This window comes from Sebastes umbrosus, chromosome 7 (assembly GCF_015220745.1).
Source record: "Sebastes umbrosus isolate fSebUmb1 chromosome 7, fSebUmb1.pri, whole genome shotgun sequence".
Classification (NCBI taxonomy): Eukaryota; Metazoa; Chordata; class Actinopteri; order Perciformes; family Sebastidae; genus Sebastes; species Sebastes umbrosus.
In genome coordinates this window covers 8,914,112-8,929,293 of record NC_051275.1, presented here as the reverse complement: position 1 = coordinate 8,929,293, position 15,182 = coordinate 8,914,112, and the positions used below count along the sequence as shown (strand labels likewise).

At 36.3% G+C, this 15,182-nt stretch overlaps 1 protein-coding gene across 1 annotated transcript; it reads left to right on the top strand.

Moving 5' to 3' along the window:
* On the top strand, positions 1–5,660 carry LOC119491251 (interleukin-18-like). The gene is made up of 7 exons (XM_037775052.1): positions 1–159; positions 323–391; positions 2,297–2,372; positions 2,530–2,544; positions 2,671–2,808; positions 3,029–3,168; positions 4,478–5,660. Exons 3-7 carry the CDS (start codon positions 2,306–2,308, stop codon positions 4,715–4,717), a joined length of 600 nt encoding a protein of 199 aa, XP_037630980.1. The 5' UTR covers positions 1–159; positions 323–391; positions 2,297–2,305; the 3' UTR covers positions 4,718–5,660.
* Positions 5,661–15,182: the final 9,522 nt, after the last annotated feature.

The window sequence follows — 15,182 nt, the reverse complement described above, 5'->3', positions numbered from 1 at the left end:
GCATTTTTTTAGTTTAGTGCTTGATTTCCTCATTTTCACTTCCGCCTAATGTCAGAATAGGAAGCGCGCGCCGGGTCCTCACCTCTATTTACCAAGAGAGCACATTTAGTCTCGAGCTCTTTCAGAGGGACATCAGGGAGTGTCAAGTCTGGCATCAAGGTAACACACCAGAACATTATATTCTTCTCTATACTCCTGCAGGAAATACCTCAATTATTCTGCCTCACAGAGAACAAATAGAATAGAAAACATATTATAAATGAGGAAGGGATATGAATGTTATTTTTTTATGTCTTCCTGTCTGTCGCCCTCATCTCAAAAGGGGATTGTGAAATCTGTGCTGTCTGAGGAAAGAGAAGCTCGCTGTTTACGCCGCAACCTAAAGTTAAAGGTAAGTTAAGGTTCAACCTTTCATCACTCCAAACATACAGGAACGCTAGTTTAACTTTAATTTCAGAGTAATGTTACCTGCCACGTGTTATTATATGAGGCTACGACACACTGTGTTTATGCGGGGGACATTATTTGGACACTGCAGTTGACAAAAGGTCGTTTTGCTACTCAACATGTAGGCTACAGCCAGTACCAGTATACTCCCCTTAGTCACATGTGTATTGTATCAGCAATCTATTCCTTCATTCATCTATTTATTATTTCTTTAAGCATGTTATACTGTGTCAGTCATAATTAGTTGTGATTTTATTGTTATATAATACTTTGGCTATGCATCTTCTATAGTAGGCCTATAATACTACTAATAATAATATTCCAACTGAAACATTATGTTTGTATATTTACCCACAGTGTTAATTAGGGATGCACTGATACTGATACTGGATCGGATATCGGGCCGATATTGACTCAAATAGCCGGATTGGATATCTGTGACAATGGTGCCGATATAATAAATTACATTTTATGTTTATATACTATATACAGTATATACAGGAATTTTAACTTTTAATTTTCTTTTTTCCATGTTAAAAGTTTTTTTTTAGGAGGGGTGTTCCTTATCCGATGAGAGGCTCACACTGTAAAAGACGGATGCAAATTTGTGATTTGGGGTTATGCAAATAAAATTGACTTGACTTTAAGTTTTGTCCAATTTTGTTGCTGCATTAAAAAGGTTTACACCTGAATTCCTGTTAATCTTGAAGATTTTTTTTTTGCCAAGTTGCTGGTGTATGATTTATTATTTTAATGATAAATAAAAATTAAATAGATTCACATTTAGTTTGACAAAGTTATAAACAATGTTTAAGTCAAGCCTGATGTTGCCTTTTACACATACAGGAATGATCCCAGTCACTGCCACACAGTGAGCCATACAGCTTATTAATTAAACACTGGTAGCCCAGGTATCGCTATCGCTATCGGTATCGGTATCGGGACTTAAAAAGTTGAATTGGTGCATCCCTAGTGTTAATACTTAAAATGCTGTCCTATGTTATTTGTATCCTATATATCACACGGTAATATATTATAGGATGCCCATTGGCTGGAATCAACACCAGCCAGACAGACAGGTATGCAGAGCTGAGGTGTTTGAGCTATTCATTCAGGTTTTAGGAGCAGCGTCCCAGTCAGGGTGCTCCTACATATTACACAGAGACACAGTCTGAATTTCTACATTGAATAAAAGATACCAGGAGATATTGGGTTTTGGGTCCTCCCCAAGAAAATGCAATGTTTTTTTACTTTAAACTATGCAATTTTTACATAATTTTAGACCATTATTATTACAATAGACAACTCAAAAATAAAACATTTACTATAGTTGAATAATTATTTTATTATTACACACATCACAGCCTTCATCTGAACATTTAGTTTTTTTCTGGAAAATGTTTGCCCTGTAAAATCATATTCTATAAATCATAAGAGAAAATTCAGAAAACTTTGAAATAATGTTTCACTAATTATATTCACAACTAAAAAAAGTTATGACGAACAGCTCAGAAATTATTTTACAAAAGGGCGTGCGTCGGATCTCCCAGAGAACCTGATAAAGAGAGGGCAAAAAAAGAGTACCGACAGCTTTTGTTCTTGTAACGGTAGACTATCTTCAGCGAGTCTTTAGTCAGTGATAAACTTAGCAAATATCTCACAAGCAGCATCACTATTTTACTAGTTAAATAAGAACTAGGTGTTCATCTATTGTCGTTTAAACTGACGTACGTCTAAAACTGTGGGTCTGTGGGAATGGGGCCGGACTCTCCGGTTCTGCAGGTCGATGAATCTCTCAGTGTGCGTCCTGTAGTCCATAACACCTTAATAAAGACTTGTTTGTTACCAGGTCGACCTGATGGCTACCGGTTGTTGCTCCACTGTTACATTTGTTGGTACATGTGAGAATAACTTCTACTTTCAAGGTAAAAGTGATGTCATATTTTTCCCTTCTTCGTAGGTAATTATTACTATTATATGGTATAACTTATTGTATATATCATAATGTTGTCTATTCTTTTCTTTACTGTTTGCATATACATCCTGAAATCATCTCTTTTGTCCACTGCTCTCTGGTTAAAGTGGCAGCAGAGACAGGTAAGGCAATTCATGTATTGTCTTTTAAAAATACACAGTCCTACATTTATAGTAGAATATACAAGTAGTGATTCCAGGTGTGTGACATTACTATTGTTATAACACGTATTTGTCTCAAAAATGCAGATGTGGTTGGAGACTGTTTCAAGATTACCGAACGGTGCCTCAATCGTTGGGTCCGAAGCGCGGAAAACAAATTCCTGCACTTATGTGATGAACAATTTCAAGTACAAAACTTAAGCAGCGATCAGCTAAGCCAGCAAGGTGAGAGGCAGTCAAATACTTCAGCATGTATGAAATTCCTGCTGTTTGCCACAAAGGTGTTCCACACACTGGATATATACAGTATATGCCAGATGTCTAACGTTATTGCATGTGAACAGGCGAAGCTTCCGTCATGCAAAACTTAAATCATTGTCAGATTTCTTGTTTTTTCAGTGAAGTGCTGCGTTTTCCTCTTGCTTATCATGTGTTTTCCTTTTAGACTGCCAATTCAAAATCCAGACTTACAAAGACATCCCAGGGGGAAAAGGGGGGATGGCAGCCATGCTATATGTCATAATGAATGAGAAGAACATGGTGGCATGCTGCAGTCAGCAGAATGATGTTTATCCTGAGGAAATGGTGAGTATCAACAAAGAATTTACAGTTATTTACAGTGTGTGGCGTGAGGGTGAGGGTGAGGGTGAGGCTGTTGGAATGATCAGATGAGATCAAGATTAAAAATGAGAGGAGCCTTCTGTGTGTGCTCTGTTGACTCCACTCGTTTGCTTGCTTTTCTCACTTCTGTTTCTCTTCTTGTGCACTGATTCGCTTAAGCTGAACAGCCAATAAGAGTGATTTCTCCGCCGCCAATTCGACATGCTGAATCGGCCAAAAAGCATTCGACACGGGCAGACTAGTGCCAACGGTGCGGCACACACCGCAAAAACTAGGGTAGCAGATGCTCACCAACCAATTTTAATTCCTACGCCTAAAACTCTTCATAGTTTTAAAGAAATTAATACAGCTTATATACACAAACTCAAAGGCTAATTAAAATACACCTTAATAATGAATCTTCATTAATCTGATTTCTTGAAAGGACCTGTGACCATATCATACAACCAAGTTCATACAATCATTTTTTTCCATTCTCTTGGAAGCAAAAAAAAATAAAGGAAAACAAATCCAACCTGGAATAGTAGGTGATATTTATTGCGACTTTCTTGAATTTGAATAACTTACAGCATCACAAAAGAAGTTGAAGAAATTGAAATTTCTTTTAGCTTTACAAGCTATAACCACAGCAAAACTACCCTCAAGACAACAATAGTTGTGTTTATATACTGTATATACAGACTATATATATATATATATATATATATATATAATATAATATAATATAATATATTATATTTTATATATATATTATATTATATTATATATATATATATATATATATATATATATACACAGTATATATATGTGTGTGTAATTGTATGTAATATATGTTTGATGACATGCCTGTATCTGTGCTAGCTCAGAGGATTGTGGCACAAACAAAATATGACTGTTATACAGTTATTATATTTATTATGTAATGGAATATGGAGCCAGAGGCTTCATAATATATATTTACCGGTAAAGTTGTTAATATGACATTCACGGGTGTTACTGACTGAATTTGCAAGTTGACGAGGATCACCTGAATGTTTATTAAACTAGCGATAAACATGCAATCATTTATGGGAAAATAAAAGCAGCCAAAGATGCACCAGTTTTATCTGCACATGCAAACAATCCACTCATTTATTGTTATAACCATATACAGTATGTTAAGATTCATCCTTTACTGTTTAGGCTTTCCATTCTGTTGACTGCATTCTGTCCACTGTGCAGCAGTGTGACGGAACAGACAAGTAAATCAGGTTTGCCATGTGTTTTTCTATAGACTCCTCCAAGCAGTATTGAGGAAACCGAACACAAGGCAGTGTTCTACATGACCCATCTCACAGCATCTAAAACGTATATGTTTGAGTCCTCTATGTACCCGTCCTATTTCCTGGGATTTGAGTCCGATGGGGACAATCCCTCTCTGCAAAAACTGGTCTTGCGTCATAAAGACAACGGTACAGATGAACCGGATGAAGCTTGTGAGGTTACGCTTCTGAATGATTTCAAAATGTCCTAACAAAATCATCCTGTTTGTCTCATTAAGGATAAATTGCAATATGGACAACCTGCAGTATAGTTTTTTTTTTCTATGTGCAGCTTCACAATACAGGACTGCTCTCACATACAGAAACAAGACTAGTGCAGTACCGCTGACACAGTATAGAGTATACATATGTTGTGTGTCAGTCAGCAGACAGCTGTTTTTTTGTTATTTTGAAGAAACTGGAGTTTTGAGTTGAGGAAAAGATTTTCCTTCATTGTGTCATTTAGTAATTTAAATTTAATCAGTCACAACCTAACTGGAATCACAAAGAACCCCAGTGACGTGTTCAATATTAAATGACATAAATTGTATAAAATATCTAATTGAACCAACAATCTGTGAAATAATTGGAAAAAAACCCTATTAATTTTTATAAATAAGATATAGAAATAGAGTTTTATTTGCAATAATTTGTATTTAATTACATTTTTATTTCGAAGTGCCCTTTTTTAAAAGTATTTATTTCATAACGACATTTGGTTTTATTCATATACATAACTACTTATTTATGTAATATTGAACACTTTGGGTTCCACAGCAGATATTTTGGCTGTGAGAGAACTACATCACATAAATTTATTACACCAGTGAAATTTAATGGACTGAATTACAATTGGATGGTGCACCTTGATACAACCAAAGTAGCCTCTTGTTTGTTTTCATATAGCAGGTCACACTATTTAAGCTATTAACAGTAACTTAGTGTCATGAATGTACTTTTTTATAGATGTGATTACATTTTTATAGTTGTGTCACACATTTAAAATGTGCAGATAATTTGTTTGACTTTTTAATACAGTATATAATCATTTTTATATTTTATATATACCTGTTGTACTCTTCTGTCATTGTATACATTGTGTGTATTGTTAGGTATAAAATGTCAATAAATGAAAAACATCTATATCTATATCTATATCTATATCTCTCAGACTTTTTAAAACCACATCTGTTATCAAAGACACTCAGATCCGCTGAGCAGTTGCGCCTGACTGCCCCGAGGTCAAAGTTGAAGCTCAGGGGTGACCTAGCCTTTTCATTTGCAGTTCCAAACCTCTGGATCGCTCTGCCTCCACATGTTCGGCCGTGCCCTACACTGCCTGTTTTTAAATCTAGCCTGAAAACACACTTTTATTCCTTGGCTTTTGGCTCGGCACGAGAGTTGCCTTTTTAAAATCCTTTTTTCCTTTCCTATTGGTCGTAACGCTTTGTGTTGTTTTTATGTATAATTGTACAGCACTTTGGTCAACTTTTGATGTTTTTAAATGTGCTTTATAAATAAATTTGGATTGGATTGGATTGGAAGGTCTCGTGACCCCACCTGTGAATCTTTAGCGACTCCTAGTGGGGGGTTAGGACTCCAAGATTATGGACCAGTGGTTTACGGCACAGTACAGTTTCCACAATAAAAAGAAGGTGGTTATTCATAAAACACTTTGTGTTTGACTTCTCTGTAGAATTTCTGTCATTTTCTGCCCAGCTCGTGTTAGCCCTCTGGTGGCTAGACCATGTCTTACTTGTATTTGTGTTCTACTTGTTAACAGTCATCAGATGGTTTTACAAGCAATGTTAGAGTCACAATATTGATTGAAACACTATAAGTCAAATGTTACATCTGCCCCCAGGTGCAGGCGCGATTGTAACAGCATATGGGGGGCAATTGAAACAATACAAGTAATACCTTCATAGATACTAAGGACCAAAATAAACTACCATTAATATACTTATAGTTAAAACAATTTAATATCCATTGAAAAATCAAATACTTTCATACCTAAAAAACTGTGACAAGTATGAGACATGAGTTTGTCCTTTGGCAGGCATCATCACAGACCATTAGTGGAGCGGATAACATCACTTTTACGCAAATAGTGATACAAGCACCAAATTTGGCATGATGATTGCCGAGGGGTCACTAAGCAAATATAAACGACTGGCCACTTGAAAATTGACGGCCAGTTAGCAAATTGACCTGCTGATAATAATTTCTCTCACAGAAATTCATCCAGTTGGTCAATTTGAATGATCTTGGTGTCAAATTATCTGTTTTCTAGCATGCTGGATCAAATGTTGACAGTTTCAGATGCATTTAACCTTTGCAGGGGCACTAGGCAGGGATGTGCTCTGAGTCCCTTGCTGTTTGCTCTAGCATTGGAGCCTCTTCCAGAAACAATTAGGGCTCACACTGAGATTTTTGGTTACAACACGGAATATACTTCAAATAAAATGTTGCTGAATGCGGACGATATTTTGATGTACATAACAAGGCCACTGACTTCCATTCCTATCATATTGGAGACGATTGACTTATTTAGTTCCTTTTCGGGATATAAGATAAATTGGAGCAAGCGCGAACTGATGCCGGTGCGGTGTAAAGACCCAAGCATGCTCGAACAGATTCCATTCAAACTGGCTTTGGAAAAATGCCGTATTTGGGGGTAGAGATCACGAAGAAATATAACTCCCTATTTGAAGCAAATTTTATGACTATGTTAGAAAAGTTAAAGACCAAATTAGAGTTTTGGAAAACCCTTCCAATTTCTCTAATAGGCAGAGTGAACGCAGTTAAAATGATCTGTCTCCCTCAACTGTTATACCTCTTTCAAAACACACCTAAATATCTTACTAAGAGCTTTTTTTAAAAACTGGACTCTATAATTCTGCCATTTATCTAGAGCTATAAATCCCATAGCATTAGGAAATATCATCTGTGCAAGCGTAAGGGGGATGGGGAGCTGGCTCTACCAGATTTCAGGCTATATTATTGGGCAGCAAACATTCGATGTGTTTCCTATTGGCTGGATGAGACGATTGTTCTTGACAGCTGGCTGGATATGGAGCGAGAGGACTGTCTACCCAGCTCACTTAGTGCTATTGTAATGTCTCCCATTCGACTCAAAAAAGCATGTTATAATTACAATCCGATTATTCATAGTACTACTCTAATTTGGAAACAAATAACCAAACATTTTAAACTTAGAGCTCTATCCTTTACACTTCCGATATCGGCAAACCCGTCTTTCACTCCTTCAACCCTAGATGGAGCCTTTGATCAATGGAAAGAATCGGGACTGAGTAGTGTTGGGGACTTGTACATTCGGGGTACGTTTGCTTCCTTTCAGCAGCTTCGGGAGAAGTATGGGCTGTCAAAAACAGATTTTTTTTTATATATCTCCAGATTAGACACTTTGTGAAAACTCGTCTTTACAATTTTAAGAGTGCAACACCTGATAAACTAGACCAGTGTCTGAGAGACTGTATAGTAGATAAACATCCAGTTTCATTTATATATAATACATTGCAAGACCTTCAGCAAGTAGATGTGAGCTGTATAGAAAAAGGGCTGGGAAAAAGACCTAGTGATAGAAATAGCGGAGAACATCTGGGACCAGATTTTGAAGTATGTTCACATCTGTTCTTTGAATGCCAGACACTGGTTGATACAGTTTAAGATTCTGCACAGATTACATTACTCTAAAGTAAAGCTACATAAAATCTTTCCAGAAACGTCACCAATATGTGAGAAATGTGTCCAAGCAGATGCAGATTTACTCCATAGCTATGCACTATGCCTTAAAATACGGGACTTTTGGGTTGCAATATTTTCATTCTTTTCAAGGATTTTTAAAGTCCAAATAAAACCAGATCCACTTTTGGTTATACTAGGAGCTTCTGAAAGCTTTAAAATCCTACAGAACACACAGTATCATCTCCTGTCCTATGGTCTCCTTTGTGCAAAGAAACTGATTCTCTTGTCCTGGAAAGGGAAAGAGGTGCCAACATTTAAATCCTGGATAACGACACTGACTGATACCCTCCACCTAGAAAGAATTCGATACACTCATAATGACAGACTGGAGGTATTTGAAAAGTTGGAGACCGATGATCTCCTCTTTAGAGGGGACAGACAGTTTGCCCTTAGTTCCTGGTATTGTCTGTTTTTTGTTGATATATATTTAAAAAATGAGGCATGACCCCACAGAAGTCTGTATCACTGACATGCACATGCTTCTTAATACAAATATTTGAAACATAAAGCACATTTAAAAACAACAAAAGTTGACCAAAGTGCTGTAAAATTATACATAAAAAAATATAAAACAACACAAAGCGTTAAGACCAACAGGAAAGGAAAAAAGGATTTTAAATATATATAGATATAAACGTTTTTCATTTATTGACATTTATACCTAACAATACACACAATGTATACAAGAAGAGTACAAAAGGTATATATAAAATATATAAATGCTTATATACTGTATTAAAAAGTCACACAATTTATCTGCACATTTGAAATGTGTGATACAACTACAGTATACAAATTTAATCACATCTACAAAAAAGTACATTCATTCTTGAATACCCCTTTGTTTCAGAAAAAAATAAGCTGCCACAGAGGAAAGATGCGGACAAATATGGCAGTGAACTTTACTTTTGAAACACTAAGTTACTGGAAATAGCTGAAATAGCGTGACCTGCTATATGAAAACAAACAAAAGGCTACTTTGGTTGTATCAAGGTGCACCATCCAATTGTAATTCAGTCCATTAAATTTCACTGGTGTAATAAATTTATGTGATGTAGTTCTCTCACAGCCAAAAGTGTTTCTATGAAACCCAAAGTGTTCAATATTACATAAATAAGTAGTTATGTATATGAATAAAACAAAATGACGTTATGAAATAAACACTTTTAAAAAAGGGCATTTTGAAATGTGATTAAATACAAATTATTACAAATAAAACTCTATTTCTATATCTTATTTATAAAAATGAATAGTTTTTTTTTCTCCAATTATTTCACAGATTGTTGGTTCAATTAGATATTTTATACAATTTATGTCATTTAATATTGAACACGTCGCTGGGGTTCCTTGTGATTTCAGTTAAGTTGTGATTAATTAAATTTAAATTACTAAATGACACAATGAAGGAAAATCTTTTCCTCAAAATAACAAAAAAAAAAGCAGCAGAACTCTGCTGACTGACACACAACATATGTAAACTCTATACTGTGTCAGCGGTACTGCACTAGTCTTGTTTCTGTATGTGAGAGCAGTCCTGTATTGTGTAGCTGCACATAGAAAAAAAAACTGTATACTGCAGGTTGTCCATATTGCAATTTATCCTTAATGAGACAAACAGGATGATTTTGTTATGACATTTTGAATCATTCAGAATCATTCGTCTAAAATAACCTCAAAAGATTCATCCGGTTCATCTGTACCTTTATGACGCAAGACCAGTTTTTGCAGAGAGGGATTGTCCCCATCGGACTCAAATCCCAGGAAATAGGACGGGTACATAGAGGACTCAAACATATATGTTTTAGATGCTGTGAGATGGGTCATGTAGAACACTGCCTTGTGTTCAGTTTCCTCAATACTGCTTGGAAGAGTCTATAGAAAAACACATGGCAAACCTGATTTACTTGTCTGTTCCGTCACACTGCTGCACAGTGGACAGGATGCAGTCAACAGAATGGAAAGCCTAAGCAGTACAGGATGAATCTTAACATACTGTATATGGTTATAACAATAAATGAGTGGATTGTTTGCACGTGCAGATAAAACTGGTGCATCTTTAGCTGCTTTTATTTTCCCATAATGCATGTTTATCACTAGTTTAATAAACATTCAGATGATCCACGTCAACTTGCAAATTCAGTCAGTAACACACGTAAATGTCATATTAACAACTTTACTGGTAAATATAGGCATCAAGGAACTAACGGTAACGAAGGTCACCTGTTGCGTCGCCTCACGTTGCGTATTGGCAACGTGAGGCGTGTATTTGGCCAAAAATTTGCACTTGAACACATCGCAAAGCCTACAGCCGACGGCCAGTTAGCACATATTTGGAATTGGAATTGGTCGGTGAGCGTCTGCTGCCCTAGTTTTTGCGGTGTGTGCCGCACCGTTGGCACAAGTCTGCCCGTGTCGGAGGCGTTTTGGCCTCAGACTGGACCTTCACGCCACACACTGTAAATAACTGTAAATTATTTGTTCATACTCACCATTTCCTCAGGATAAATGTCATTCTGACTGCAGCATGCCACCATGTTCTTCTCATTTATTTTGACAAATAGCATGGCTGAGATCCCCCCTCTTTCCCCTGGGATGTTTTTATAAGTCTGGATTTTGAATTTGCAGTCTAAAAGGAAAACACAGGATAAGCAAGAGGAAAACGCAGCACTTCTGCATATACTGTATATATCCAGTGTGTGGTACACCTTTCTGGCAAACAGCGGGAATTTCATACATGCTGAAGTATTTGGCTGCATCTCACCTTGCTGGCTTAGCTGATCGCTGCTTAAGTTTTGTACTCGAAATTGTTTGTCACATAAGTGCAGGAATTTGTTTTCCGTGCTTCGTACCCAATGATTGAGGCACCGGTTGGTAATCCTGAAACTGTCTCCATCCACATCTGCATTTTTGAGACAAATACGTGTTATAACAGTAGTAATGTCACACACCTGAAATCACTACTTGTATATTCTACTATAAATGTAGGACTGAGTATTTTTAAAAGACAATACATGAATTGCCTTACCTGTCTCTGCTGCCACTTTAAACAGAGAGCAGTGGACAGAGGAGATGATTTCAGGATGTATATGCAAACAGTAAAGAAAAGAATAGACAACATTATGATGTATACAATAAGTTATACCATATAATAGTAATAATAACCTACTAAGAAGGAAAAAAATATGACATCACTTTTACCTTGAAAGTAGAAGTTATTCGCACATGTACCAACAAATGTAACAGTGGAGCAACCACCGGTAGCCATCAGGTCGACCTGGTAACAAACAAGTCTTTATTAAGGTGTTATGGACTACAGGACGCACACTGAGAGATTCATCGACCTGCAGAACCGGAGAGTCCGGCCCCATTCCCACAGACCCACAGTTTAGATGTACGTTAGTTTAAACGACAACAGATGAACACCTGTATGGAAACATAAGGATGTCTTCATGTCCATAATACTACAAGATATTTCCAATAAGGAGCCCAGCGTCATCAGCTTTTCACATTATTTTAACTCCATCAGGCACAGGGGAGGCCTACATCCTTCACGTCCCTTTTGTAAAATAATTACTGAGCTGTTCGTCATAACTTTTTTTAGTTGTGAATATAATTAGTGAAACATTATTTCAAAGTTTTCTGAATTTTCTCTTATGATTTATAGAATATGATTTTAAAGGGTAAACATTTCCAGAAAAACTAAATGTTCAGACGAAGGCTGTGATGTGTGTGATAATAAAATAATTATTCAACTATAGTAAGTTTTTTATTTAAGCTTTTTTTTTTTTTTTCAGCCAGTAGGCATCCTATATAATATATTACAGTGTGATATATAGGATACAAATAACATAGGAAAGCATTTTAAGTATTAACACTAGTGATGCACCGATTCAACTTTTTCAATCCCGATACCGATACCTGGGCTTTGGGTATCGGCCAATACCGAGTACCGATCTGATACCAGTGTTTAATTAAGGTAATGTAATTAATGTAATGTAATGTAATGTAATGTAATGTAAGGCAAAATCAGGCTTGACTTAAACATTGCTTATAACTTTGTCAAACTTAATGTGACAACTAAATACATAGATATAAATCTATTTAATTGTTATTTATCATTAAAACAATAAATCATACACCAGAAACTTGGCAATAATTAACAGGAATTCAGGTGTAAACCTTTTTAATGCAGCAACAAAATTGGTCAAAACTTAAAGTCAAGTCAATTTTTTTTGTATAACCCCAAATTGCAAATTTCCCTCAGGGGGCTTTATAATCTGTACATGAAACGACACCCTCCGTCTTTTACAGTGTGACCCTCTCATCGGATAAGGAAACCCCACTTCTCCCCCCACCCAAAAAAATAATAATTTTAACGGGGGAAAAAAGAAAATTAAAAATTAAAATTCCAGTATATAATTTATATAGTATATAAACATAAAATGTAATTTATTAGATCGGCACCATTGTCAACGATATCCGATCCGGCTATTTGAGTCAATATTGGCCCGATCCAGTATCAGTATCAGTGCATCCCTAATTATCACTGTGGGTAAATATACAAACATACCACCTTAACCCTATAATGTTTCAGTTGGAATATTATTATTAGTATTATAGGCCTACTATAGAAGATGCATAGCCCAAGTATTATATAACAATAAAATAACAACTGATTATGACTGACACAGTATAACATGCTTAAAGGTCTCATATTATGCTCATTTCCAGGTTCTTCGATGTATTTTAATGTTGTACTAGAACATGTTTACATGCTGTAATGTTCAAAAAAAACTTTATTCTTCTCATACTGTCTGCCTCGGTCTGCCTGCATAAAGCCTCTTTCACCCTCTGTCTGAAAAACTCTGATTTAGAGCCTGTCTCCTCCCACTCTGCTCTGATTGGTCAGCGTTTCCTGGTCTCTGCTGTCAATCAAACGCCCTCAACACAGCGTCTTTAGAGGTCCATTTGTGAGAAATGACCGACAGATTCATCCCAGAGGAGTTGTGAGCAGATAGTTCTATTTACATGGGAGATACAGAGCTAACATGTTAGTGTTAAAAATAGAAGATGTGAAACAGTAGTCAGTTAATTATTTCTGGTAAAAGACACCTGATAAATGTATGAAATTAATCAGATATCATGACTACAGACCGGTTAACGTAACACTTTCCATGTTGAAATAGACTTTCTCCTGTACCATGTCAACATTAGTGAAGGTGGAATTACTGATCTTATATAAAAACTGCTCAGTAACTACAGTATCAGCAGCTACTGGGAGGACTTATAGGGTACTGCGTCCATGATTCAGAGTAACGGTTTTACTTGTCAGACAGTTATTGCCATATTTATGCTGTGAAATGTTTGTCAAAGCTGCAGGTTATCTGTTCACGTTCAAAATGCTGTGTATGATTAATATTGTCATCTGTCTAACCAAATAAAGTTTGACAGTGAAACAGAAATGTGTTGTGTTGCTTACAGTCACTATTTATTACCTGTACCGTTCTACATGCATGCCATGAAATAATTTTTTCATATCAAACAGTGTAATTACATAAAGCCTTTGTGAAAGAACATGTTATATTTAGATGATGGGAGTACATGAAGACTGTTCTGCTGGTTCTTGCAGACTAACAGAAGTAGAAGCAGACTTTGCTTAGTCACCGACGTCACCAGCTTAAGGACGTGCTGATCAGCGTTTTTTCAGACCCATTTTCGGACAGATGGAGAAGGAGAAAAAGAAAGAGGATGTTTTTTTATGCTACTATGGTGACCTGTAGACACACTGGGGACAGATATTGATGTTTAAAAGACATGGAAAAGTGCATTTTGCATAATAGGTGACCTTTAAAGAAATAATAAATAGATGAATGAATAAATAGATTGCTGGTACTGGCTGTACGCGTTGAGTAGCAAAATTACCTTTTGTCAACTGCAGTGTCCGAATAATGTCTCCAGCATAAACACAGTGTGTCGTAGCCTCATATAATAACACGTGGCAGGTAACATTACTCTCAAATTAAAGTTAAACCAGCGTTCCTGTATGTTTGGAGTGATGAAAGGTTGAACCTTAACGTACCTTTAGCTATAGATGCGGCGTAAACAACGAGCTTCTCTTTCCTCAGACAGCACAGAATTCACAATCCCCTTTTGAGATGAGGGCGACAGACAGGAAGACATAAAACAATAACATTCATATTCCTTTCTTATTTTCAATATGTTTCTATTCTATTTTTTCTCTGTGAGGCAGAATAATTGAGGTATTTCCTGCAGGAGTATAGAGAAGAATATAATGTTCTGGTGTGTTACCTTGATGCCAGACTTGACACTCCCTGATGTCCCTCTGAAAGAGCTCGAGACTAAATGTGCTCTCTTGGTAAATAGAGGTGAGGACCCGGCACGCGCTTCCTATTCTGACATTAGGCGGAAGTTAAAATGAGGAAGTCAAGCACTAAACTAAAAATTCTATACCTTTTTCAGTTTCTCCATAAATGTCCCGTGATGAAAACAAACAAAAAAACTTCTACAAATGATCTTAAAGTAGTTGTGAATGTGTCTATAACTAGTTGTGTGTTTCAGTTTTGGTAGTTCTAATGTTGAAGAAATAGGGGAGACCGGGGGCACTTGTTACATCTCAAATATCTCCAATCAGAAACGAGACAGAACCATGAAACTCATTATGGTGTGTGATGATGCCTGCCAAAGGACAAACTGATGTCTCATACTTGTCACAGTTTTTCAGGTATGAAAGTATTTGATTTTTCAATGGACATTAAATTGTTTTAACTATAAGTTTATTGTGGTCCTTAGTATCTATGAAGGTATTACTTATATTGTTTCAATTGCTCCCATATGCTGTTACAATCGCCCCTGCACCTGGGGGCAGATGTAACATTTGACTTATAGTGT